This window comes from Apodemus sylvaticus, chromosome 19 (assembly GCF_947179515.1).
Source record: "Apodemus sylvaticus chromosome 19, mApoSyl1.1, whole genome shotgun sequence".
In the NCBI taxonomy this organism is placed as follows: Eukaryota; Metazoa; Chordata; class Mammalia; order Rodentia; family Muridae; genus Apodemus; species Apodemus sylvaticus.
The window spans coordinates 28687277-28714545 of record NC_067490.1 but is presented as its reverse complement, the minus strand read 5'-3'; the positions used below and the strand labels follow the sequence as shown (position 1 = coordinate 28714545).

The following is a 27269-nucleotide window of genomic DNA, read 5'->3' as shown; positions in this document are numbered from 1 at the left end:
CTTGGCATCTCTGTGGGGAGCTGGGCCCTTAAAGACCACTTTCTACGGAAAGCCTTCAGCCCATGTCCCTGTCGGAAGCCTGTGAGTGCTGCTCCTTACAGGTCATAAACAAGTGTGTGCAGAGCCTGCTGGCCCTTGACACAGCAGCCATTTCTGGTTTTGTACACAGGCCTCATTGGAGGCCATGTACATATACGAGGTTCGCAGTACGTGCAGGTTGAATAAATCCATGAATCAGATAGTTCTGATTAAACGCTCTTGTTTGGATTGTCCGCATCTTGCTAGAATTTTGCTATGGGAGGACCAAACTGGAATGAAACTGGAAGTCTGAATGACCTGGACTGCTTCAGCCAATGAGTTTCCCATTTCCCTTGACCCCCACTGTCTTCAACCGTATGTTTTGTTTTGTTTTGTTTTGTTTAAGAAACAGCTCAGAGCCAAGAGGGTGAAAGAGCAGACATCTCTAGCAGATCTATCTCTGCTGACGGAAGAACTGGGAAGGCACTGGTGTCCTCTGCAGGTCCTTAAGAGAAGGAATTGCCAGGAGCCCCCACAATTAGTATCTCAAGCTTCTCGTCTGGGCATACCGCTCACCACAGCGTAGAAAGGCTGGCTTCAGGCCTATTCCCAGAGGCAGAGGGCTGCTCCCGTGCTCTGTGCGAGACCGGCACCGCCTCTTACCCTCACTGCAAATTAGAAAAGTGCCCAAGCCACCCAGCTGAAATCTCAGGACAAGTGTCAGAGGGACAGCAGAGTGTCTGGCCTCTGTGCAGACCAACAAAATGCTCTGAGCAGAGGGAGACACACCAGAGCAGCTTTACAGATCTCACAAGGGACATTGGAGCTGGCTCTTTCTTGCTATGTGTTTGGGGTCTGTTTATTTAATTGTTTGCTTGCTTGTCTTACAAAACAGGAAGGAAAGGAAAGGAAAGGAAAAGGAAAGGAAAGGAAAGGAAAGGAAAGGAAAGGAAAGGAAAGGAAAAGGAAAGGAAAAGGAAAGGAAAGGAAAAGGAAAGGAAAGGAAAGGAAAAGGAAAGGAAAAGGAAAGGAAAGGAAAAAGGAAAGGAAAAGGAAAAAGGAAAGGAAAGGAAAAAGGAAAGGAAAGGAAAAAGGAAAGGAAAGAAAAAGGAAAGGAAAAAGGAAAGGAAAGGAAAAAAGGAAAGGAAAGGAAAAAGGAAAGGAAAGGAAAAAGGAAAGGAAAGGAAAAAGGAAAGGAAAGGAAAAAGGAAAGGAAAGGAAAAAGGAAAGGAAAGGAAAAAGGAAAGGAAAGGAAAAAGGAAAGGAAAGGAAAGGAAAAAAGGAAAGGAAAGGAAAAAGGAAAGGAAAGAAAAAAGGAAAGGAAAGAAAAAGGAAAGGAAAGAAAAAAGGAAGAAAAGGAAGGAGGAAGAAAAGGAAGGAGGAAGAGAGGGAAGGAGGAAGAGAGGGAGGGAGGAAGGAAGGGGGAGAGAGGGAGGGAGGAAGGGACGGATGGACAGACAGATGGACGGAACAACAGATCAGAGCAGAAAGCAAGCCGGCCTGGCCTGGGTACTAGGCTCTTACAGGTGAGAGCATGCAGTAAGAGCACATGGGCTGGCTGGAGCACACCTGGTCAGACTGATGTCATAGGGAGGAAGAAACGCTCATCCGCCACAGAGGCACATGTGCAGTGCTAGCCTTCAGCCTTGTGAACACTGCCTTGCAAATGCAAGGCCCCTACTTTGGAGCCAATCTACTTAGTTTTGTAAACAGAATTAAATATGTTTCCCCTTTCCCTTTCTCTGCTCCCGGAATGGCGACTCTGAGACTAATTATTTATTATTAAATACCTAGGCCATATGCTTTGGCTCATTCCCTGACTTATTTAACCCATTCAAACTAGTCTATGCCTTCCACGTAGTTATTTTGTCTCTCCTTTAGTCCTCAAATCTCCTCAGCATCTCTCTTTATTCTGTCCTGAATTCAGCTACCTGATGGTTTATAGCCATCTCCCAGTCGCTCTCTTGAATCTCTCTTTTATTCTCCCAGAATCCTCTGTCTCCCTGCCAGGGCCCCACCTCTTATTTCCTGCCTCAGCTCATTGGCCATCAGCTTTTTTGTTGACAGGTGATGCTTATAAAAGATTCTCTGTACATGGTTTATAAAGATTGGGCATGGCGTTACATCAGTGTTTATGAAAGATGCATGATGAAGACTGGCCTATTGGCGGGGCCACTCATTCCGTGGAAGCAGATTTCAGAAAAGCTCTGAGGCTGAGGAAAGGCCTGAGGTACCCGTGACCTCCTTTCTCCTCCATTCTGGAAAGTTCTTTCTTTTCCCCATAGCTGCTATACAGACATTCCTCTGACTTCTGTGGTTCTCGTCCCTTCAGAAGTCCCCACCCAAGCCACAGTGGGGAGGTAAGAGTGCGCCTGGCCCAGGAAAGGTAGACGTTGGGTAGAACACTCTTCTCCCATCCGGCCTCCCCTCTCCTCCTCCTCCCACCGTGCCTTCCCCTGTCACAAGAAAGAGATTCTTAAGGAATGGGGATTGGACTTTACCTCCTGACACATTTTAATCCCCCTTAACACAACCCACAGAAGCTTATGAATCCCAGACACCATCCTCAGAGCCAAGGCAAATGAATGCACAAAGAGCTAAAAGCCATTCCCAAAGCTGCCGTGCTCATCCTGTGCAGTGCTCCTGTGCAGTGCTCCTGTGCAGTGCTCCTGTGCAGTGCGGCTTCAGCTGGGAGCTTTGGGGAGGAAACATCTGTCTCAGGTAGAAAACCGCAGGTGCCTGACGGTTTCAGAGTGATGGTGTTGCTGTCTGCGCCTTTATTCGGTGGCTTGAAGAAAGAAGACGGAGGTGTGTCTAGGAGGAGCCGGCATCATGTCCCACAATGCTCCAGAAGTATCTATTAGTCTTGTGAGATGGAACAGAGCCCACCATGCTTTCTAGCAGTGGTCAGAAGCACATAGCTCTTGGTTAGGAAAAACCAAGCACAACAAAGTCTACCTGGCTGCTCAACATCAAGTTCTTTAATGCTCAAGGGCATTCTTTAAAGCATTGCCTTGCTGTTGTTTTAGGACTTCCACGGAGCACTGGGCCTTCGCCTCTCGGAGTCTGGAGATCAGAGCTGGGTTTCGCCATGGCACGTGACCTGATTCTACCTGAGCCCACTCACTGGCTTGATTTTCTCTCTTTTTTTTTCCACTAGGGTTCCTGGAGGAGGGGCTGGGTCATCCTGGAATAATGTACTTGGAGGGTCTCCACTGGCCAAGGGCATGGCCACCATAATGCACCCTGGAGGTGGGAGTCTGAGCAGCCCAGCCACTGCCACCAGATCTGCTCTGCCTCTCACCACACTGCAGGATCATATGCAGCAGCAAGCCTCCTCCCTACCAACGGGCAGCTGCCTTCGGCACGCAGCTCAACCAACAGCCAGCCAGGCTGGGGACACCACCATCCCAACAGGTATGGGCACAAACCCAGGGATTTTCCCCGATAGAGTCAACTAGGGGCTACTGGGAGGTAAACCATGAGGTCTGTTCTGGGCTAGGTCTCTCACAAGCCAGCATGTGGGGGAAGTCAGGTTGCTTCCCGTAACCTGGAATCTTCTGATCTCCAGCATGGGCACCTGCCTTCTGGTGCTCTGTCCTGGCAGTGGAAGGGGCATGGAGGATTTACAGACCCATGGCCATTGTCTGTGGCATGCGAGAAGATGCCAAGGAAGAGTAAGATTGGCAAAGTGTCTCCTAATACCTTTCCTGGTGATGTAGGAGTGTCTTCTCCTGGAAGACAGGATCTTCCAGATGAGGAATACCAACCAGAGAAACTCTTTTTCTAAAGCATATTGCGAGTAGCATCCTAGTAAAATGTAATGACAAGCCAGTCTGCTCTTGAGTAGCATGAGATGAAAAGAAACCATTGGTAGACCTTAAAGACAGAAACTAATGACTCTGCCTGGAAGTCTGGTAGGGAGCTGGTAAGAATTGCTTAATAGCCAGATGCCCTTAAGAGGCTACATCAACACAGCCCCGCAGAGCCATTGACATTAGCACTGTCCACTGAAAATAACCCAAGGGAGAAGGCGCAACCCATGTTTTCCTTCCCTCCATTCCCTATTATCCAAGAAACATTTTTATTCAAGGTATGAATGAGGGAGAAAACATGAATTCATTGAAGCAAAGATACAGCATTTGTGTATGAGCTAGCCAAACCATGGCCCAATCGAGGGCCCCCAGAAAGCAGCTTCCTGGGTGTAAGACTATACCACTCTCTGCTTGTATGTTCTTCAGTCACGACTGATGGGACTGTGTCTGTGTTGGAGGAAGGGTGTGTCAAAACTAATGGTCCGTTCACCTACCCATTGGACCTGAAACCCAGAATGGATATTCTGCCCTCGCACTCATGTGATAAGTGGAGGTTTACACGAGGCGAAGAGAGTGTGGATGAACCCTTGCAGTCTGAATTTGACGTGCATCGTTCTGCGAGCATGGTATCCACGCCTTCTCAATAGATGGGATATCATCCCCACTCTTGGGTCCGCACTCACTCACTCACTGACAGAGTCACAAACTCCCTCAGGAAATTGGTGCCATCTTGGAGGGAGGGCTTGGAGGACTTGGGGAGGCAAGGTCAGGTATATTAGGGAAATAGAGGCAGGGGGAAAGTCCTGAGAATGACCTAATGCCAGGATGAACAGCCAAGTAACTCAAACACTGCGGGGAGAAAGGACACACTTGAGGCAAAAGAAAGGAGGAGAGCGGCCAAGGAAGATGTGGGAGAGGCCATCTTCACACAGCTGCCTGCACAAAGCATTTTCCTCCCTTCTGTGAGGACACAGATGCCCATGGTCAACAGCAAAGCAAGTGCGGTGTAACAAGAAGGGCAGGGAGATGGGTAAGAACCCCGTCATGTAATACACTGCAGTAGTTGTAATAACTGTTGAATTTAATTACTAGTTGCTATTGTTGGTCCCACCATATGCCTACTTTAAAAGCTAAAAGGGTATTATAAGCATGCATGTATATATAGGAAAAACAGCATATATGGAGTTTAGTACTAGCTGTGTGGTTTGTGGTAGACAGAGGTGATCTTGGGAGAGCCCCTTGCAATAGAAGACAACTGCAGTTCTGTCCAAGCAGAGTGCACAACAGCCTGGTTGAAGGCAGGTTCTTGAGCAGCAGATAGACCTGCACTCGAATGCCGAGGCGCCCAACATCACTAGAGCCTCAGCTTCTCCTTCTGTAAAATGGGAAGGTTGGTTGTGCTCAAACTGCCTCAGATGGTGCTGTGTGGATGCTAGTAATGTACGCAACACCTCCTCGCTATTCTGCACAGGTCAGGAGTGTCTAACAAATATGAAGAAAAAAGACAACAGTGATCATTAACGAAGGTTCTAGGAAGTGTGGAATCTTAGGGCCGTGCAGGGCCGTACCTCTGTACGCTGAAGCACTTTAAAGCAGGGGTGCAACATCTTAGCAAAGACCACCATGACACAAGGTGTATAGGATGCACCTAAAACAGGAACCAGCCAGGGAGGACAAGCAGCCTCTGGGGTCTGATCCTGCAGCGTGGGCAGAGGGCAATGAGCAACCTATAAGGCATGGAAGTTCTGAGATAGGAACTCCAGAGATGGACTCAGGCATCTGGAGGAACCAAATCCAGAGTCCAGATTCTGAAACAGGTTACCTTGGGAGTATGACAGTGCCATGCCCAGCCCAGAGGACGTGGCTTATGGAGAGATAGCAAACCAGCTTCGGAGGCTGTGGCTGGGACTGGCTATGAGTATGGTGAGCCCTGGGTGTGCTAGCTGTCATGAGACAATATCCTGCTGTGACAGTGATAGCCTATACTGAGAAGATCTCTGTCTCTCTCCCTCCCTCCCTTTGTCTCCTCCCATTGCTTTCTGCCTCACAAACATACCCCACGTGTAGCAGAAGGCAGTTTCACAGGCCCTGGCTTCTCAGTTAGTAGGCAAGATGCACTTGAGCCAGGTCTGGAAATACATGTTCTTGTACATGCCTCCCCTGGGAAGGGAATGCACGGGGAGCCATGTAGATCATGTTGGGAGTGAAAGAAATACTTGAAACATTCAGCCTTTCAGGGATGATAGGACAGAAGTCTCGTTCACCATCAGAGGTGCCTAGTGTCTTCAGTGAGTGCAGAGCGGACTCTGGCCCCAGTGTGTCACACCATCAGTGCATATAGGGTGGACTCAGACACCGGCTATCCAGCATCATCAGCGAGAGCCCGGGGCGGGGGTTAAGTCCTTGGGGGATTTTATAGTAGAACCCATGTCTCAAAGAAACAGAATCGGCACCAAGCAGTTTTCTATGCATCCCCTGTCAACGAGCCCCTAAGTCCAACTCTAGTGAGCCAGAGAATCCTAGAACTACCCACGAGTCTTTCGTGAATATTTGGTTTTGCTTATATTAGCAGAATTCCCAGCCTATGTCTTGCAACCTTAGCCTGTTGCCACCTGGAAGCACAGCTGTCCTGCATCCTTCATCCCCATCTCCCACCCTCCCAGCAGCCACACCCACACTACTGTGTGTTATGCCGCTGTCTCCTGGTACCCTCCAGTTAGAGATGCAGCTGTTGTGTCTGGCTAATCATTTCCAGCTGAGTTTCCAGATCGGTCAGCAGCTTCCCAAGATGTCGAACTGGAGAATGCTGAGCTAGAGGACACTCCCATTCTTCTGGTTACAAGCATCTCCCTGTCCGCTCAGCCCAGCCAGCTTGCCACACAAGTCCGTCTAAGCCGAGCAGCCCCGTTGGCACAGCAGCCTCGGGCCAACCGCAGGCATGACGGCCTTTCCGCAGCGAGCCTCACTAAAGCTTGCCCAGTTCAAACAGAACGTGAAGCCCTGTCAGTCATTACTCCTGCACGCAGTGACAGGCAGCCTCAAAAGAAATGGGCTTGGCTCAGGGCAGCGCAACGCCGTGCGCAGTCCGTCACCATAGCAACTGCAGCGCTGTGACAAGCATCCTCTTCTGCGGGTTTCATTTTTACATGTGAGGAAAGTGAGACGCGGCATGGCTAAGTGGCTGCCCCAGTGCTGTGACCTAATGCTTGTCCCTGTGCCATTGTGCCGTTGTCATGGCCAGGTTAAGGAATGGCCCCTACCGATGGCCTATCAGCGCATTAAATGCCACTGGGTTCCCACAGCATTTTCCACTTTTATTCTGCATTTAGAGAGAAAAACACCGTTGACAGTACAAGTAATGGATTGTTCGCTGCTATAATTGCCTGTTTCGGCAGCTCCCAGCCCTGCGTTGGGGGGAGTTCCAACAGTGTTCTCATCTTGTCCCAAGGCAGGCAGTTTGACGAAGGCTTAATTGCATCGGCCATAGCGTTTGATCTGATTAGTTCTACTTAACCTACCTCCCTCTTGCAAGGGCGCAGCACCCCTGCATAGTGCCCATGACCTTTACACGCTCACGGAAGTACTTTGCCGGGGTGAGAGTCCCATCCAGACATCCTTTCATCAAAAGCAGATCACGGAAAGCAAACCGACAGCCATCAGCACCAGGGGGAAAAATAAGTCCAGACAGTACAGATGTAGGGGGAAGGGGGTGCACCACAAGGATCGGAGGTGCAGAGAGGACCACAGAGACCCTGCTCCTGGGCAGTTAGAGGAGGAAGCAGAAAACAGGCACCTGCAGTAGTTTGAAAGTGCACGATAGAGGCATGGGTGGGCTGTTAAGGAAACATGAAGAGAGATGACTGATTCATTCCAACCCAGAGGACAGGAACCAGGGTAGAAAAGGGGCAGGAAATGTTTTCAAGAGGTCACCATCCCTTTCCAAGGAGGTAGGTGCAGTGTAGGCAGGTGGGGTAGGAATATGTTCAGCAGGAGGACCAGCCAGGATAAAGGCATGACCCTGAAAACAGCCCCCTCCCCCACACTCCCATAGGGTAACAACAGGTCTGTTGTGGGCCTGAGACAGGGGAGGAGCGGCCCAGTGTGGCTGGAGCAGTGTCTCTGCAGAGACAAACGTCAAATCTTATGGACCGGTGGAACTCTGCATACAAGGTGGGAGCGGGCTGTGTAGACAGAAGGCACAGAAAGAACCGTGAGGCAGACGTTCAGGAAGTGAGAGCAGTTTACCCAGAAGAACCGGGAAAGGCTGTAGTGGGCAGAGAGGCGAGCAGACATGGGTTATGAGGATGCGCTCGGGCGTGTCAGGGAGGTCAGGGTTTTATCTGAGGGACCTGGGGTCGGAGAGAGTAAAGGGTTTTAAAATAGCAGATGCAGATTAGAAAGAGATTAGATTTACCCTCCCACTCAAAGCTACCAAAACCTCAGACAGATATATATATATGGCAGCAGCTTCTGAGACACTAGACCTAGACAACTGAGGACAGTTGGTTGTCTAATGAAGTCTTGAGGAAAGTGTCTGTGGCACAGGAGAGCAGCTAAACAGAGCATCCCGGGGCATGGCCGCAATGGCTGAAGTTACAAACTGGAGGTCCAGACAGGAGAGCGCTGCTCAGGGAAAGGCCTGGGTGCGGCTGAAGTCGTCAGCATGTGCGGCTGAACACATTGCCCACTGCCAAGACAGGAAGGGAAAAAAGGATTGGCACTCACAGTGCCCACAATATGCACATACTAGAAATGGTGCCAGCTTTCCCAGTCAGACCGGGGAAGAATAATGCTCCGCACATTTGCGAGGCCAATGGACTCGGCCTCTGTGGGAACGGAGCACAGCTCCAGTTCTAATTCACAGGAAAAGCTCCAGTTCTAATTCACAGGAAAAGCAAAGACCGTAAGGCTCAGACAGCAAGACAAAACTCAGGGATATTCAGTAGTATAAAGGAATACCCGACCCTTTAAAAACATGGAAACCAGCATGTTGGCTATGCAATAAATAAATAAATAAATAAACAACTGCATAAACAGCCCAGAGGATACAGCCCAGAGGACACAGCTCAGAGAATACAGCCCAAAGGACACAGCCCAGAGAACATAGCCCAAATGAGGATACAACCCAGTGGATACACCCCAGAGGCCAGAGCCCAGAGGATACAGCCCAGAGGACTCAGCCCAGAGGATACAGCCCAGAGAATATAGCCCAGAGGATACAGCCCAGAGAATATAGCCCAAATGAGGATACAACCCAGGGGATACAGCCCAGAGGTCAGAGCCCAGATGACACAGCCCAGAGGACGCAGCCCAGAGGATACAGCCCAGGGGACACAGCCCAGAGGATGCAGCCCAGAGGATATAGCCAAGAGGAGAATACATCCCAGGATATTCAGCCCAGAGGATACAGGAGGATACCCAGGGGATACAGGCCGGAGGACACAACTCCACAACCAGCCAATTGGTGATCAAACAGGCATTTGAAAATGAGCATTTGAAGACATTGAAACAGATAGAGCTGTATTCTAGCTTATTCATAAGGTTGAGACTGGAATGTGTTGAAAGGAATAAAACATCTAGAACAAAGACAGTGCAATAGAATGTACCAAAGAAGGGTGTTAATGAATTGAATGTGTTGCCATAGAAACTACAAAACATGAAACAGATAAAAGGGGTTTTGTTCAAGTCACAGAGAAAACAGGTGACATAGAAGCCAACAGGGACGGAGCAGGAGTTTCACTGTGAAGCCGATGGAGAGGGAGAGCGTCACTCCCTACAGTGACACTGATAGCAGGTTCACATCACAAAACATACAAAAAAATGAAGAGCCAGTAAGACAGACGACCCAAGTCAAATGTGCCATGGATCGTAACAGAGAATTCTCAAAAGAATAAACAAGTACAAATATGCCTAGGAAATACCTTAATAGAGTTCAACAAACACAGCAATTAGGGAAATGCAAATTAAAACTACTTCTTCCTAGCTGGGCAGTGGTGGCGCACGCCTTTAATCCCAGCACTCTGGGAGACAGAGGCAGATGGATTTCTGAGTTCGAGGCCAGCCTGGTCTACAGAGTGAGTTCCAGGTCAGCCAGGGCTACACAGAGAAACCCTGTCTCGAAAAACAAAACAAAACAACAAAACAAAACAAAAAAACACTATTTCTTACTCCAACCAATAACAAATGTTGGAGATGACATGGGAAAGGGGAGCTCACTCCCCCTTTGTTGTTGGCGGGATGGGAAACTAGTCCAGGCACTCTGGACATGCGTGTGAAGGCTTCTCAGTGAGCTAACAGTATCTCCCATATGCCCCAGCTATACCACTCCTTGACACATAGATCCAAAGGACTTGTCAAACCACTCCACCTGCTCACTCATCGTCATCACCGTCCTATTCACCACAGCCAGGAAACAGAAGCTCCCTGAACACCGCCAGCGGGTGAGGATAAAGAGAATGTGGCGCATGTGTGTGAGAGAACTCTATAAAATAAAATCATGAACTTTGAAGATAAATGGAGCTAGACAATATTATGTTGAGTGAGGTGACGCAGCTCCCAGAAAAATAAGCACAGCATATTCTCTCTCTCTCTCATCTGGGGTGGTTGGTTCCAAATCCTTAGATGTGAGGACATCTCCAGGAGGAACCGCAGAGACCAGGAAACTAGAAGGAGACCGGGGTGGGGAAAGGAGCTCTAGAGAGGGGATTAGCAGGACACGGGTGCTAGGGAAATGGGAAAAGCAAGGGAGGGGTCCTAGCTAGGGATAAGGAAGGGAAGAGGAATAAATTACTCTCCCCCATGTTGGAGATAGCCATAGGAACACAGTATTTTATAAGCTTACTTCAAAATACATACATGATATTAGATGCATATACGCACATACATATGAATGTATATGTAAAATGAAGTTATGCCACCTGAACATAGGCTATCTAACTGGCTGACTTTTATTTGGAAACAGCTTTTGGCTACGGACATTCAGGTACATTTTTAAGGCACATTCCAAACTACAAGGAGCCCTGTCATTGGCAGGGGGGTTGGCTTTAATTCTTGCATGATTTTGCATGGAAAATGGAGCAAGTTGTTGTTCATAGAAACTCCCTTAGAGTTGTGGGTCAGAAGAGTTGAAGAAACTCCTAAAACTGTGTAAGCTGTCGCCATTGCCCTTGATTGCCTCACAGAATGGGGTGATAAGTCCCTGCTGCTACAGATGCTGACACCTAGACCTGGCCCAGGCCTCAGAGGATCCGACCTTGAGGTGACCTGGAAGCCTCATTCCTCAGGGCTAGCTCTCATAGTCTGTCAAGGTGCTGTGCCAGCTGCCAAGAGAGGGGAGCAATCAGTAGTCCTCCCTAGGTGTGAATCCTGCAGACCGTAGCAACGAGATGTCGCCCCACGGTGCAATCATGATGCTTATAGCTTAGGAGGAACCCACAACCGTCTGACTGGACTTAGGGCTGCTCAAAGGGAGGGAAGCCATACCTGGTGCTGCAAACCTAGCCAGTAGCTAATGGAGTCTTAGAGGAGAGCTGCCTCCTAAACCAGTGTAATCTCCTACTCGGTCCAATTACTTGTCTTTATCCGAACATGTAAGTGTAACTCTCACCCATCATCAAAGACACTTGTATTTATAGCTGTCAGGAACCATGATGGACAGACATCAGCAACTGATGGAAATACAGAGAGTAAGTGGCTGACGTGGGGGGCTGATCCCCACTTATTATGTAAATCTAGGACACCACTCCCACCCCTACAGCTCAGGGAACACTGCTCAAGAGGGCGTGCAAAGATCCTTAGAGCCAGAGTCAGGAGCCCTGCTGCTGCAGCGTGTCTTGTGTACATGATGGAGAGGCTGCAGCTATCAATCCCAGCACTGGGACCTCCCACACACATGCAACATGACAGCGCCAGTGCCAGCTGACAATGCCCCACCCCTGGGTGAAGAGTTATGGGAAATTAATGGCTGCTGAGAGAAATCTCCAGGGATAAGGACCCGGATAGATTACCCAATCTCATTTAGTCAACTACTGAATGGATCTGTCTCTGTCTCTGTCTCTCTCCTGTGCGCGCGCGCGCGTGTGTGTGTGTGTGTGTGTGTGTGTGTGTGTGTGTGTGTGTGTGAAAATTAAAGAGGAAGCAGTGATAATTTAGAGGGGACATGAACTGGAGGAGGAATTTACATTATGTAAAATGATGTAAATACAGTATTCACCCATAAAATTCTCCAAAAACAAAATTATAAAGTTAACTTGGCATCAGTGAACAATGAAGCCACCATAAATACCCACTCTATGCATAATTCAAACTCTCAAAGAGCAAACAGTCAGGATGGAAATGTAATTTAAAGAAAATTGATCAAAGTTGCTCTGAATTTGGTGGAAATTACAAATTCATACCTCAAAAGCAGTTGGTGGACTCTAAAACAGAAGAAACATATCTATTAAAAAAAAAAACCTACTACAAGGCAAATCATAACCAAGTTGTTCAAAATCGATGATGAATGAAATCGTAAGCGTAGCCAGAGAAATGATATGTTAGGAGCAATAAAGGTGAGTAGGTATTTTGTCAAGAGGCCATCTGAGGAGGCTGGGAGAAGGGAAAGAAATGTGCTTGCCAATCTGGGTTTCTACTTCCAGCAAAAATTATCTCTTAAAAAAGGGAAAACAAAGTTAAAAAAAAAAACTTTCAGAGGCAGTGACACTTACACACATTGTCAGGGATAGGGCCACACTCTGAGAATTGTTCAAAGCTTGTTTAACAGAAGTTGAAAGTATAGAGATCTACTTCCACAAAGTAAAGAAAAGCCCCCAAAGTGGGAAGTCCATAAATTAAAGTATGAGGCATTTAAAATGCGTTTCAAGTACCACGGAGAGTTTACACATAATCGAAATAATATAGTTATGGGATTTAAGCTTATGTAAAATGAGAATCTATAATAGGCAAAAAGACAAAAGCCAGGGAGAGAGAGGGAAGCGCTGTGTGCACTGCAGGCTCTTGGGTTGTCTTGGAAGAGCTGCGCAGTGGCTGCTGAGAGGCCGCGGCACAGAGAGGCACGCAGCCGTGGCACGTGGAAACAGAGCATCACAGTACAGGAGGGAGCCCATACTGCACATCACCAGCCCCAAGGAAAGGTGGAAAAGCAGAAGGAAATAGAATACAAAGGTAAAAGAGCAAGGTTACAGTACAGTGAGTGTCAGGCTTAAACGTTATCATACAAGTCATCCCATTAAAGGTGAGTGGTCTAAGTGGACCCATCGAGAGCTGGGATTGAGGTCTCAGATTTTATTAAAAGCAAGCAAACAAGATCAGCACCGACTTGCGCTAGGAAGGGGAGATGCACTTTCCTCCCCTAAAGTCACAGTGTGGACTGAATGGAAAGAGCAGGCTCTATCTAATATGTCCAGCCGCTTGTGGCATGGACTCTGCATAGCTACAACTGTCTGATGTGAGGAGGATGCACATCAGGCAGTCCCAATATTGTACTTTTCTTCATGTTTCAGAATGGCCAGGAGAGAACCAAGGGCGTTGATTTGGAAATTATTAAGTCAATTAGAGCTAGTGGGACAATGCGCAAATACAGATTCTGTCAGTAATGAAATGCACCACGCTAATATTAATATTACTCAAAAGAAAATTGATCTACTAATCTCCAACAAGAGAATGTATAACCAGGAATCACTGGGCATAAGGGCAACCACAAAATGGCAGAGACGGAGCCCAATAAGATGGTATAACAATTCTAACTATTAATGCACCAAATTATAAAGCTTCTAAAATATATAAGCAACAATAGATAAAGCTGCTGAGAGAAATAGGAAAACCCACAAAGGTGAGATTGCAATTTTATCAACTATTGGTAACAGTATTGGTCATTAGTACAACCCTAACCACTTGATTTAATTAGCATCTAGGGACTATCCTACCCATCAACATAGAAACACATTATTTTCAACTGTACACAGAACATTTACATGTTAACTCCTAGTCTGGGCCATAATATGTAAATCTCAGTCCGTGTAAAGGGACTTGACAGACTACATTCCCAACCTCAGTGCAGTTAAATTGGAAATCAATATCACAAATAATTGTTTGAAAATGTAGTAATATACTTCAAAATAATCAGTGGATCAAATGGGAAATAAGGATTGAAAACATTTTGAGATTAATAAAGAAGAATACAGCATAACAAGATTTGCATAATTCAACCAATGTAGTCTTTGAGAGGGAATTTACAGCATCTTCCATAAATCAGGTTAATAGCCTTAGGCTAAATAGTGTGAAGGACTAAATAGAAAGGATCTTCTATTTAGAGTGGATCAGGGAAGTGGTAGGAAAGTTAACTAAGCTAAACCAGGGTTGTATTTGTATTGCTATGAAGAAACACTGTGACCAAGGCAACTCTTACAAAGCTGAACATTTAATCGGGGCTGGCTTACAGTCTCAGAGGTTCAGTCCATTATCATCATGGCGGGAAGCATGGCAGCGTGCAGGTGCTGGAGAAGGAGCTGAGGGTTCTACATCTTGGTCTGAAGGCAGCCAGCAGGAGACTCTTCCATGCTCTGGCGGTACTTGAGCACTAGGAGACCTCAGAGCCCGCCTACACAGTGGCACACTTCCTCCAACAAGGCCACACCTCCTAATAGTGCCACTTCCCATGGGCCAAGCATATTCAAACCACCATAGGGGTCCTTTGAGATGATAATAGTCAAATTGGTAAATCTCTAGCCACTGAACTAAGTAAAAGGGGCAAAAATAATAGTCAACATCACCAGAGATTTAAAAAGAAAAGCAGTAGTATTTCAGAGCCTATCGGATAATAAGAAATTATTGCAAAATCTTTGTGTGAATAAGTTCAATCAATAGACTTAAGGCCAATCAATAGAATGGACATTTTCAAATAGCTCATAAAGATATAAATCAATGGATGTATTCAACAAGCAATAACTTGAATAGGCCTATATCTATAAAAGAAACTGAATTTCTAGTTTGAAAATACCCACAAAGAAAGTTCTGGGGATACATTAGTTCATTGGTTTTTATTATATAAAATATTATAGGATTATATAAAATAATTAAGGAAGACATTGCATTAAATTTAAATACAGAACAATGGGGTATTAATAAAACAATTCCTGAGCTTTCTTAGAAAATTGATAAAGGAGAAATACTTCGTGTCTCTTCCCATAAAGCCAACATTACTCTTAATAAAAAGTTTATAAGACAATAAAATCATAGCCCATATTGAATTTGGCAACGAATGAGAAGGCAGTGTCCCGTGGCTGGATTAACATCAAACAACTTAAGCACTTCATCTTGGTAATGAACAAAATAATGTGATTGTATCAAAAGCAAGAGTATTCCCCATAACCCAGTATCTACTTCTTATTTGAGGAACTTTTAGAGAATGAGGGACAGCAGTGAGCTTGGTTGATGAAAGTTTTCCGTGAGAACACAGATGTCCTCACACTTGATGGTGAGAGAGAGGTTTTCCTCAGATCAGGAGGAAGACCCTCGCTGGGGCAGAGTGGGAGGTGAATAGAACGGGAAGGAAGCGGGGAAACTTCCTAGTTGTAGACATAAAGATCTTATATGCGGAAAGCCCTAAGGAACACACACACACACACACACACACATACACACATATACATACATATACACATACACACACACATACACACACACCTACAACTCAAAAAATGAATTCAACATTGCAAAGATACAAAATCACTTTACAAAGATATTAGAGATAGAGATAGAGATAATTACCAGCCCTCTAGAGCTGTGGACCCAACTAGTAATAATACATCAGAACTCTTGAGCAAAAAGCGCGTGGACTGAAGATGTATAGACTGGATCACTTCCTGGTTATCTTGTTAAATGATGTCAGCTGACCTTGGACCAGCCCAATCTCTCTGGCCACTATACTTTGTCCCTCCCCACTTTCCATGTCGTAGGCAGATCCTAAAGTGTTTCAGGCCCACCTGCAGGTGGTTTTGATTGTTTGGTGGGGCTGCTTTGTTTTGTTGAGATCTGGTCTCATTGTGTAGCCCTGGCAGGCCTGGAACTCCCTATACAGACCAGGCTGGCCTCTGGCTCACACGTGCTGGGATTACCAGCAAGTACCACTGTGCCTGCATTCTGCAGGGCACTTGGATTCACTGCCCTTCTCTTGAACTCCCTGCCCTTCCTCTCCAACCCTAAAATTCAAACACCAGCGGCAGGTAGACCAGAAGTCCAGAGTTAGGCTTGGCAAGCAAACCACCTTGCTGGGCACACTTACAGAGCACTGGTGAGGACTTGCGGGAACAGGAACAGCTCCATGGCAGTTTCTTTTCAGAAGCACACCTGAGCAGGAACGCTTGAAGCTCCCTGCAAAAGTTGTAGTCAGTAGTCAGTCAGAGTCTCTTCTCCCTACCACTCTGCTTGTGTAGCCTACCTGTGGGGCCTCAGAGCCCATGTAAGAGTCATTAAACATAAAGATTTTGTTTACTTCTTGAGTAAACAAAATAATAGAAAAACAAGCCCTCTCTACGTCCCTCAAGGAGTGAATGTTTCCATTTGCAAGAAATTACCAGACAAAGAAGAGCGGCAGTGTTAACTGGAAGACCCAGGGAGAGCACAGGAACAGGAGACAACCACTGAGGTGAACTGCCTCATTAAAACCTCAAAGCACAGACTGCAGTGCTGGCACACACACCTTTAATTACAGCACTTGGGAGGCAGAGGAAGGCAGATCTCTGTGAGTTCAAGGCCAAGCTGGTCTATGGACTGAGTTCCAGTCCAACCAGGGCTACACAGAGAAACCCTGTCTCAAAAAAACAGTAAACAACACAAAACAAAACCAGATAAGATTTCAAAGCACAAGAAAGAAACTAACACATAAAAGGTAGGCAGTAGGTTGAAAAAAATCAGACAGTGATAGACAGATGGGGGGGGGGGTAGGGGAGGGCAGCAAGGAAGGGTCTTCCAAAGCAAGGAGTAAAATGCAGACATGTAAGAACACATACACTGAAATAAAGGAGGGAGGGAGGGAGGGAGGGAGGGAGGGAGGAAGGAAGGAAGGAAGGAAGGAAGGAAGGAAGGAAGGAAGGAAGGAAGGAAGGAAGGAAGGAAGGAAGGAAGGGAGGGAGGGAGGGAGGTAGCACAAGCTGTGGGGTGTGTGTGAGTGGTGTGTGTGTGTGTGTGTGTGTGTGTGTTTTACATTGGAGCTGTAGGAAGGGGTAAACCGAGATTACAGGACAGAGATAAACAGGTCGATGGGGCAGCATCAGCTAAAGAGTGGGTTGGGATGCGCACAGTGGCCATGGTGGGACATCTGGACAGAAAATGGAGCGACTTAGAGACAGGCATCAGAAGCAGTCACAGAGAATGTGAGAGAACGGGGTAAGTTTGGGGGAAGGTTCCAGGTACTGAGGACAGATCCCAGGGGGCTGAGCAGGGAGGACCAGTGTTGGTGAGGAGACCGCGACATCACCAAAATGCAAACGGGAAGGACAAAGGGAAAGGGAAACAGGCCAGAGACCGCGTGTTCTCCATCAGCTGTCCCTGCTGGCCGGACTCTTCAAACCCGTGCCGCTGCTTTGCCACACTAACTGGTAGGAAAGGCAGAATCTAGCCAGCCTATGTAGTCAACCGTGCCAGTGTCGCCGGACATTTGTTTCTTCCCCAGTGATTTATTTCTGTGATGCTTCAGCCGGGAGCTCTCTCCTCTCAGGTTCTCACTTACTCACTGAAACCTGCACTAAGTGACTTCTACAGGCCTGGCGACATTCCAGGGATGTAGGATGCTTTAGATGAGTGAGTCAGACAGCCATTGTCCCAGCCTCCTAGAGCTGAGCTGACAGTGACGTCAGAGAGACGACGAACAACTGACATGAGGAACGAGTGAGCCGTGCTTAGTTCCTGTAGGAGAAGACAGTTCGGACTTTCTGATGGTGGTCACACGGTGCGCGCGTGCGTGTGTGTTGCCTGGGTGTCTCTTTTTAGAAGGTAGAGCATGTTCTGCACAGGAAGTCCTGAGCAGCCCTAGAGACGGCTTCTGAGGCTGCAGGACAATGAATGGCTTTTGGCTGACTGCTGTCGCCTCTCAAGGGTTGGTAACGGAGAGTTCACTCAGGACACGAAGCTGAGGAGCCCACAGTCCTAGTCCAGAGTCACAGGTGATGAGTCACCTCAGTGGATTCACTCATCTGCATAATTGCTTGAGTTTCCCCTCAAGACATGCTGTCTGGGATGGTCAGATGCCAGGTTCCCAACCCCCTCTGAAACCTCAAATGATTTCTTTAAAGAAACCCATACGTCAAGACTTTTCCTTCATTGTCTGGTGCACACAGGGTCAACTGTAGCCCCAAGACACCATGGCATGAGTGGATCTAGCAGATGTCAGAGGAATGGCCAGCCGGCTCACAGCCAAAGGCCTGGGTGTGGAGAGGCCTCCCACCTGCAGACGCACACTGTTAAGATTTCCAAGTGTGTTTTATAGTCATGGAGTATTTGCAGATCCAGTTTGCATTGTCTCACAAATCGTGATGGCAGCCGAGCCTGGAGTATTCAGAACCCTCAGAGGTCAGAGGTCAGGCCTGAGAGGAGAATGCTCTGAAAATCACGTGGCCAAGTGGACACTAACCTTTCAGTCTTCTACCTCTCCAGCTACCCATCCCTCGGCCCAGGCCTTGGACCGGCCAACTGCGACCGTGTCACCCCTGCGCACTCAGACTTCTCCGTCCCGCCTGCCCAGCGCCAGTCTCCGACCCCGCTCCGTGGCGTCCCCACAGCACGGCCAGCAGCCCCCAGCACAGATGTGTCCCCGGCCAGCCATCCCTTTCACATCGGCGGCCTCTGCCATCACTCCCCCCAACGTCAGTGCCGCCAACCTCAGCGGGGAGGTCGGAGGGACACCCATCAGCGGCCTGTCCACACCCAGCCCCATCAATATGGGCTACAAACCAGATGACAAGAAAAACGAAAAGGTAAGTGGGCCATCCTGGGCTAACCCTGAGCCTGGAGCTGGCTGGCTGCTGGGTCCTTCTCACACAGTTGCCAATGGTGCTGAGGACCATTGAGGTTTCGGTGTGCTCGCTCACTGACGCTCTGTCCATTGCGCATGCGCGGGGCCTCTGGCCTGGATAACGGGGAGAGCAAGAAGGTTATCTCTCTAGTACAGAAGCAGAGGCCAGCCTCGGGTTCTAACAGGGCCAATGGTCCCAACGCAATTTTCATGTGAATCAGAAGGTAGCATCTCGCTCATCCATACACAGTGGTCCCTCCTGTTAGAAGCTCATTGTAACACAGCCATCTTGTCAGAACAAGACTCCTAACTGCCGTGTGCCAGGAAAAGGCCGCAAAAAACAAACAGATCTGCAAGAAAACTCTGTGGTGTGAACGGCACCCTGTCCCTTTGGACGCATGATTCTTGTGCAGTTTGCAACCTGTTCAGCCATATGGGAAGGACTTCTTTCTTGGAAAACAGGAGGTTGCCAGGCTGCTGGTGGGCATGGAAACCACTTTCAGCTAGTCTTTTATTTTGTAGAGGATTTGAGTCGACGGGCAGGCCCTGGTGGCCAGCAGCAGGGGGGGGGGGGAGGGGAGGGAGTGGCCAGGATCAGAGCCCACTTACAAATCAGTGCAAAATACAAGCCACAAAATTAATGGAGAATGTTCTAGTAGCCACAGATTTAAGTTGATATAAAAATAAAATTTAAAGGTCAAATGCCTTATAATAGCATCTTCTATCAAATGCACGATCCAAGCAATATTTCAACACAGCCCAGCCTTGCTGCTGGGGTGTCTAGGGTTGTCTGCAGAGTGTTTAGCAGCCATCTTGGTTTCCTCGTGTTCTGTAGCTGTTTGAAGACATTTCTATAGGGCTCCCTAAGCATCCTGTATGTCTCAGGTGTTTGAGGTGAGGACAGCCCCCTTGAGGGACATCCCCAGCCCTAATATTCAGGGCCACTGTTTAGCATCCAAGATTCTTCAGACCCCTCTCCCTCTAGAACCTAAGTACACCCCGACACTGGTCCAAATTCATCTCCATGTTCAGACTCCGCGGACTCTGTCACGTGTGGGCTGGGTAGAAAGAGGCTGATAAAACCAGGGTGGTGCCCACCCTGTGAGGCCAAGTATGGTTGCTGTTTTGTGTCCACGTGTGCTTGAAAACCAGTTCAGTTGTTAATCTGTTGCCTTCTGCCCTTGTTCAGAGACACGGCCCTGTCTACAGGAAGAGGGGACAGAGATGGGGGGACAGCCCTTTGTACTCAGAAGACAGTTTTCCCCCCGGATGCAATCTGCCAGCCTTTCGAGCTACTGAGAACAAAACAGGGGCAGTCCTGGGCTTGTGTCAGCCAGCATTTCTAGTTCCTTGTCCCCAGTCCTCCCGTGCAGCTTGTGGGACAGGTCGTTCTGAGTGGCATCTGCACCTGCTGAACCAGCCTTCACTGGCCTGTCACTCCTCACCATGGCTTCAGTCCAGAAGGTAGAGCTAAAGCAGCTACTAGCCACACGTAACACGGACCAAGGATGGGGGAGGGGCAACAGAGTCACATGACGGACCCAGGGAATCAGATTCCAGAGACCAGCATCAGGGTGCAGATCTGAATTTATTACATAGTGCATAAGTTTATATAAAGTGTTTGAGCCAATTCCAAGCCCCTGTTTCTTCAGCCATTTGTATCTTGCCACACCATGCTCCAATGAAAGCCCTGCCTGATGAGGTTACTCTGAAGGGGGTGGGAGGGGCATCATCACCTCTTAGGACTTCTGTGAGGATGAGGGAAGGAGCCAATGCCCTGGCCTCAGTTTCTTTCCACTGTCTCACCGGCGTTCCCGGGAGCCATCTTAGATCTACTGCGGTGTGCAGCAGGTCAGGGCTCTTCAAGGAGTCGCAGGACCCTGTGGTGCCTTGCTCCCCATCCCACCTTCTCCTTCACAGGTTGACCTCCACATCCCCCACACAGGGTCACACAGCGGGCATTCATCTTTCACCCGCTGTCTGTTCACCATCCTCTCCACTGGGAGCAACAGTTGAGTCCAGGGGACACCAAAGGGTCTTTGTCCGTGAGGCCCCCTCCTTTGGTACCAGAGAGGGCTCATCCCTCATCCCTGCCTTGCAGCAGCTCACAGGGCACACCACGTGGTGTTTCACTATGCTGGGTTGTGTGAGGCTGGGTTGTGTGAGGCTGGGCGAGCCTGAGCCCAAGGCTCAGCAGATTCCAGGCAGGCGGGTGGAGATTCACATTGTTTCTTCTTCCTTTCTTTTCTTTTTAAAATTCTCAGCTAAACAATAGTAGCTCTGGTCTACAAGGCCACCTGCTAATGTTCTCCATTCTATATTCCCATGTGACATTCTCTGGTTGACACCAGTGTATCCGGTATCCACACTTACCATCTGTAGAGAAGAGTTGGGAAGACAATGTTTTTTTGTTTTGTTTTTTTTTCTGTATAATATTCTTTTTTTTATTGTTATTTTTTTTATTCGATATAATTTATTTACATTTCAAATGATTTCCCCTTTTCTAGCCCCCCCCACTCCCCGAAAGTCCCGTAAGCCCCCTTCTCTTCCCCTGTCCTCCCTCCCACCCCTTCCCAGTTCCCCGTTCTGGTTTTGCCTAATACTGTTTCACTGAGTCTTTCCAGAACCAGGGACCACTCCTGCTTTCTTCTTGTATCTCATTTGATGTGTGGATTATGTTTTGGGTAATCCAGGTTTCTAGGTTAATAACCACTTATTAGTGAGTGCATACCATGATTCACCTTTTGAGTCTGGGTTACCTCACTTAGTATGATGTTCTCTAGCTCCATCCATCTGCCTAAGAATTTCATGAATTCATTGTTTCTAATGGCTGAATAGTACTCCATTGTGTAGATATACCACATTTTTTGCATCCACTCTTCTGTTGAGGGATACCTGGGTTCTTTCCAGCATCTGGCAATTATAAATAGGGCTGCTATGAACATAGTAGAGCATGTATCCTTATTACATGGTGGGGAATCCTCTGGGTATATGCCCAGGAGTGGTATAGCAGGATCTTCTGGAAGTGAGGTGCCCAGTTTTCGGAGGAACCGCCAGACTGATTTCCAGAGTGGCTGTACCACTTTGCAACCCCACCAGCAGTGGAGGAGTGTTCCTCTTTCTCCGCACCCTCTCCAACACCTGCTGTCTCCTGAATTTTTAATCTTAGCCATTCTGACTGGTGTAAGATGAAATCTCAGGGTTGTTTTGATTTGCATTTCCCTAATGACTAATGAAGTTGAGCATTTTTTAAGATGCTTCTCCGCCATCCGAAGTTCTTCAGGTGAGAATTCTTTGTTTAACTCTGTACCCCATTTTTTAATAGGGTTGTTCGGTTTTCTGGAGTCTAACTTCTTGAGTTCTTTATATATATTGGATATTAGCCCTCTATCTGATGTAGGATTGGTGAAGATCTTTTCCCAACTTGTTGGTTGCCGATCTGTCCTCTTGATGGTGTCCTTTGCCTTACAGAAACTCTGTAACCTTATGAGGTCCCATTTGTCAATTCTTGCTCTTAGAGCATACGCTATTGGTGTTCTGTTCAGAAACTTTCTCCCTGTACCGATGTCCTCAAGGGGGGAAGACAATGTTTTAAATCCCATTCATCACTCAGGGACAAGTAAGCCTGGCAGCCTTTGCCTTGAGTCCCATGTGCAATGGAAATCTGGAGCTGTAAGCCTACCCTCTATCTCCCGGGCTGGCCTCCCAGCCTCCTGCTGGACAGGCCCATCATGCTCCCCTGTGGGAACTTTAGAGCGAGCCGACCCTTCTGGGGTCATGGCATCACGGACTGGGTGGGTCAGTACAGCTAGCAAGCACCCTGGAGCCCAGCCAACTGCGATGGGGGTCAGGAGTCCATCTGACCTCTGACCACAGGCAAGTCTCCCAATATCTCTCAGCTTCAGAATTACTGAGGAACATACAGACCATGGTGAAGAGACTCTTGGAGTCTCTTCTTAATTCCAGCAATCTTTTATCCTATTAAACTGGAACTACCGTCATCCATAACAGAAAGCTAAACATTTTTTTCCATCCCACAACATAAGACTCTCCCATGCTTTCTGATAGACAAGTGTCATCAGAGGTCTTCTGTGAACTTGATGAAAGTGTCATCGCTTTAGGATGTCTCTGTAAGATTGGCAGCAGTGTCTGTGTTTCTAACCACATCTCCCTCATTGTAATATCACTTAACCAGTCCTTTAGACATCAATATATTTAAAAGGGAAATGTCTTTTTTTGCTCATGCAAATACTATAAAGAAAATTTGTTGTTTCTGTCATTCAGCAAGCTCAGAGACACCAGACCAGTAAGAGATGGACGGATAGTCTGATTGATAGCACTAACCTATCTACTGACAGATAAGATACTACTAACTTTTTTATTTTAAGGATTTAGTGCATATAATTATGGAGGCTCTGAAGTCATCAACCAAGGACAATAGCAAAGTCAGCCTCTGCTTAGCATGGTGCAGCTGTGATCTTCAGAGCAACCAACACACTCTCCCCAGAAGAGGCGGCCATCTTTGGAAGAGGCGCCCTCAACATTCTGTGGCGGAAACATTATGATGTAAAAGTTAACATAGGCAAATTCTGACACCTCATGTTATATGACAAGAGGGTACAAAGGAAAAAATGCAGACATGTGACTCAATGCACATGCAGACATTCATAACAAAACCGGAGGGAAGTTAGCAACAATGATCGTCCTCCTCTCTGTCACTGATCACGTGATCTTGCAAGTGGTACACAGTCACCTCCATTCGTATAGTTCCCAACCTAAATCTCCTTTGCACACAAGAAATACCTTGGCTGGTTGCCCTCCCTTGCCTGGTGGGGTACACCCAAACCTTCTTCCCTGAGGGTCTACTGTTTGTAGTATCATTTCCAACTGAGACCTTGTGACCCAACGCCCCCACCTGAACTACATAGCCTGGTATTACCAAGTGGCCTACGGTGTCCCTTATGTTCCAAAAATGTTCTGGTTCAATTCACCCTCCACTGTACCCCCCTTGGAATTAAAATCCCTTCCTATGCCAGTGACTCAGAGATCTGAGGATCCTGAGATCCAGGGACCTCAAGGTGTCCGAGGCATTCGGAACTGGCAGTTCAGTGGAGTGGTTGTTGGTCCTCAGTAGAATCGCTGGGCCACCAGAACGTGTCACCCTAAGGATAAGAAGTCAGTGTTGCTAGTGAGTCACTGTGAGTCGTGGTGGGTGAACCCATCCCCAATTCCTCCCTGGGGCCTGGAGGTGTGCACTTGGCTATGCAGAGATAAGCCCATATCCAACGTGTCTACTCCAATGAGAAAGCACTGCCCCTGCTGGCCACTGAGCAGTTACCCCAGGGGATGGTACCTTGTTAGGTACTGTGTTAGTCTCTGCTGCCTGAAGTCAACAGTGAATATAGCCACGTTGTCCTTGGGGAGTACAATTCCATGGTGTCCATCCACGCCTACCTACCTCCACCCCTGCCCCCATTGCCCTTGAGCTGATTGGTCAGTGAGAGGTGGCTAGAGAAAGGCTGACTAGAATCCACACACAACAGGCTATTCTATCTACTTCATTACTGATGTCTGTGGCCATTCTTTAGTGAGCAAATACTTGCTTATTTTGTCTAAAATAGGCCACTCTCATAATGTTTTAAAATTTCCTTCCAAGAGCCTGATTATTTAGCTAAGTTATTAAGCATAGCTGTAAGCTTCTACTCAGTCATACATCTGACCACAAGCATACCCTCCAAGCAGTGCGTATCCGGGGGTGGGGTGGGGGTGGGGCACTGCCCACTGAACAGGTTCCCCTTCTACTTCCCTAGATGTCAAGAGAGGATGCAGTACTGAGGCTGTCCACTAGAGGGCAGTGTCCTCATGCCATGCAGAACCATAAACCAGCCCCCACCACCTTACCCCACCCCATCCCCCACCCCAAACCCCCAAAGCTTCTTTGTCATGTGATTATCAGAACAGGCCAAGCCCAGGGCCACTGATGGGGGGGGGGGGGGTCGGGATGGAGAGAGGCACCAAGGAACCACAAGTCTCAGTTGCCCCATATAACCTACTCATGCCTCAGGGTCTACTCAGGCCAACCTTGGATACGCCACGGCAGGCAGTTGAGGTTGCATGGTGTCTCGGTGTCTCATAGTTAAATAGGCAGCCTCTACCAAGGCCTGATAATAAAAAGACAGGACCTAGTTCTTTTTAAAACAATCTTTTTTTTTTTTAATTTACTTACTTTATATATATACACGTGTTTTGCTCATATGTACGGTTTTGCCCTGCGTGCTTGGTACCCTCAGAGTTCAGCAGACAGTGTCGGAAGCCTTGGAACTGGAGTTACAAATGGTTGTGAGCCAGCCTGTGGGTGCTGGGACCCAAACCTCGGTCCTCTGCAAGAACAGATGCTCTTAACTGCTGGGTCACAGACCCCACCTCTCACAGACCCCAACATGCACTTCCTTAGAGAACAGTTATTCTAAAAGGAATGCTGGGTATCGCTCCGGAATTGTAAAGGCCAGATGTGCCCGAGGCTGCAATCATCATAGCATCTGCACTGACCTTTGAGCTCCACTGACCTGTGCATAGCAGATCATCTAGCACTGCAGGATGGACCAGTGATTTCTGCCCCTGTTCAACACCTTGCTCAGAAGCAGTAGGGTTGAGGCCAATTGATAGATGGATTAGAATACTATACCCAGGGGGGAAATATGATGCCTCCATAGTCAGATAAATCTTAGTAAGTGATGTTCCGTAAGAGACGCCAGATGTAGCAAATCCGAACCTCTCAGTGCACCAGCCGCTGGACCCCAGGAGTTCTACTGAGGTTGAAAGTCAGATTTAATTATCAAATTGGACACATACATCTTCCCTGAGTTTAGAGTCATGCGATGTCGAGGCCAGTCAGCTTAGCGGTCCTGCTGTAGTGGGCTGGTGTGATAGGCAGCACAAGGGAGAGTAAGTAAGGTCACTGGAAACTGTGTTACCAGATAGAGCTAGGTATAAAAGTAAGGTCCTCCAGATAAGACAGCGATGGCCTGGCAGGCGGCCTTTGGTGTCTTTACTAAGAAATCCTTGTCAAATCAGTCAGTGTACATTGGGGACTGTGGGATGCAGTATATATCTCCCCCAAAATGAAGGCATGTCTGCTAACAGCAGGCACAGTATTTGTCGTCACCAGGGTAAGCTCACCACTGTCATCTGGGTTTCCCACCCACTTGACTGTTTACTAACCAGGTCCTGGCAGATGGGTGAGCATGTGTCAAAGCCTCCCCTGTGTCCTTCCTGTCCTCAGCAGTGGACTTGATCCAAGCAGCCCTTGCACCCTGCAGAGTTGCTCCCGTGGGTCAGGGAGCAAGGTAGCAATTCCATTTACTGCTAAGTCATCCCATGCCAGCTATGCACACAAGGTCTGGTGAGGCACAGGAGACTGGGGACATATAAGATACAAGAAGACCACTGTATAAAATCAGTACCATTGGTCACTTGACCTCTGTCTTAGTTCTGTTGCCAAGATACGACACCACGCCATCTGTGACATCTTCATGACCAGAAGCTTGGCACAGCAGGCAGGCAGGCAGGCAGGCAGGCATGGCGCTGGAGCTGGAGCTGAGAGATCACATCTGATCCACAGGCAGGAGGCAGAGATAACTAACTGGGAATGGTGTGGGCCTTTGAAACCCACCCCCTGTGACGCACCTCCTCCAACAAGGCCACACCTCCTAATCCTTCCTAAACAGTTCCTGAATGCCTGAGAAACAGCCATTCAGATATATGTTGTGGAGGCTATTGTCATTCAAATCACCACATCCTCCACAAGCCCATCGCTGACTGCTGGACCGCTGACTGTTGGACCACAGAGTTGCTTTGCATCTCCATCACCAGTGCACATCAGTTCTTGAACAGTCTCCACATTTCCTTTCCCCTGATGCATTATAATCCTGGTAGCAAAGGTCCCTTTGATGACAGAAAAGATGAATACTCTAAATTTTTGTCACTGTTCTGAGACCTTTCCTCAAAAGAACTTACCTCTATCTGTGAACCAAAGCTAACTGCCTGGCCCCACTAGATCCCAAAGAGCCCAGGAAGTAGAAGGTTCCCTTGCCTAGGAAGCGGACTGTGGGTGGCTACCCGGCAGATCAGCATATGTAGATTCCAGGGCAGAGTCTCCTGGTGAGTGTGACAATCCCTGGTGGCTGCCATGGGGACTTCCTCCTCAGGTACCAGTGGTTTCTTGTAGCCAGCAGACACATGTCACACTCTGGATGTGGGAAGAGAGACACCAGTGATAAGATCTGACCTAGGAATCTACAGTGATGTTGCTAGAGAGAGAGAGGGGTCAACTTCAAGCCTCTGTCAGGACAAGCATGAGGCTCGGCATCTTTTGGTCCATGTCATGCCTTTTGACTACTTCAAGAATTCAGACAGCATCAGCGGGGATA

At 47.9% G+C, this 27269-nt stretch overlaps 1 protein-coding gene across 1 annotated transcript in view; it reads left to right on the top strand.

Moving 5' to 3' along the window:
• Sh3rf3 (SH3 domain containing ring finger 3) overlaps nt 1–27269 on the top strand; it is a 330906-nt gene that overhangs the window by 271691 nt on the left and 31946 nt on the right. Inside the window, 2 exon segments of the mRNA XM_052162973.1 lie at nt 3179–3435; nt 18483–18802. Coding sequence (XP_052018933.1) covers nt 3179–3435; nt 18483–18802 — 577 coding nt within the window.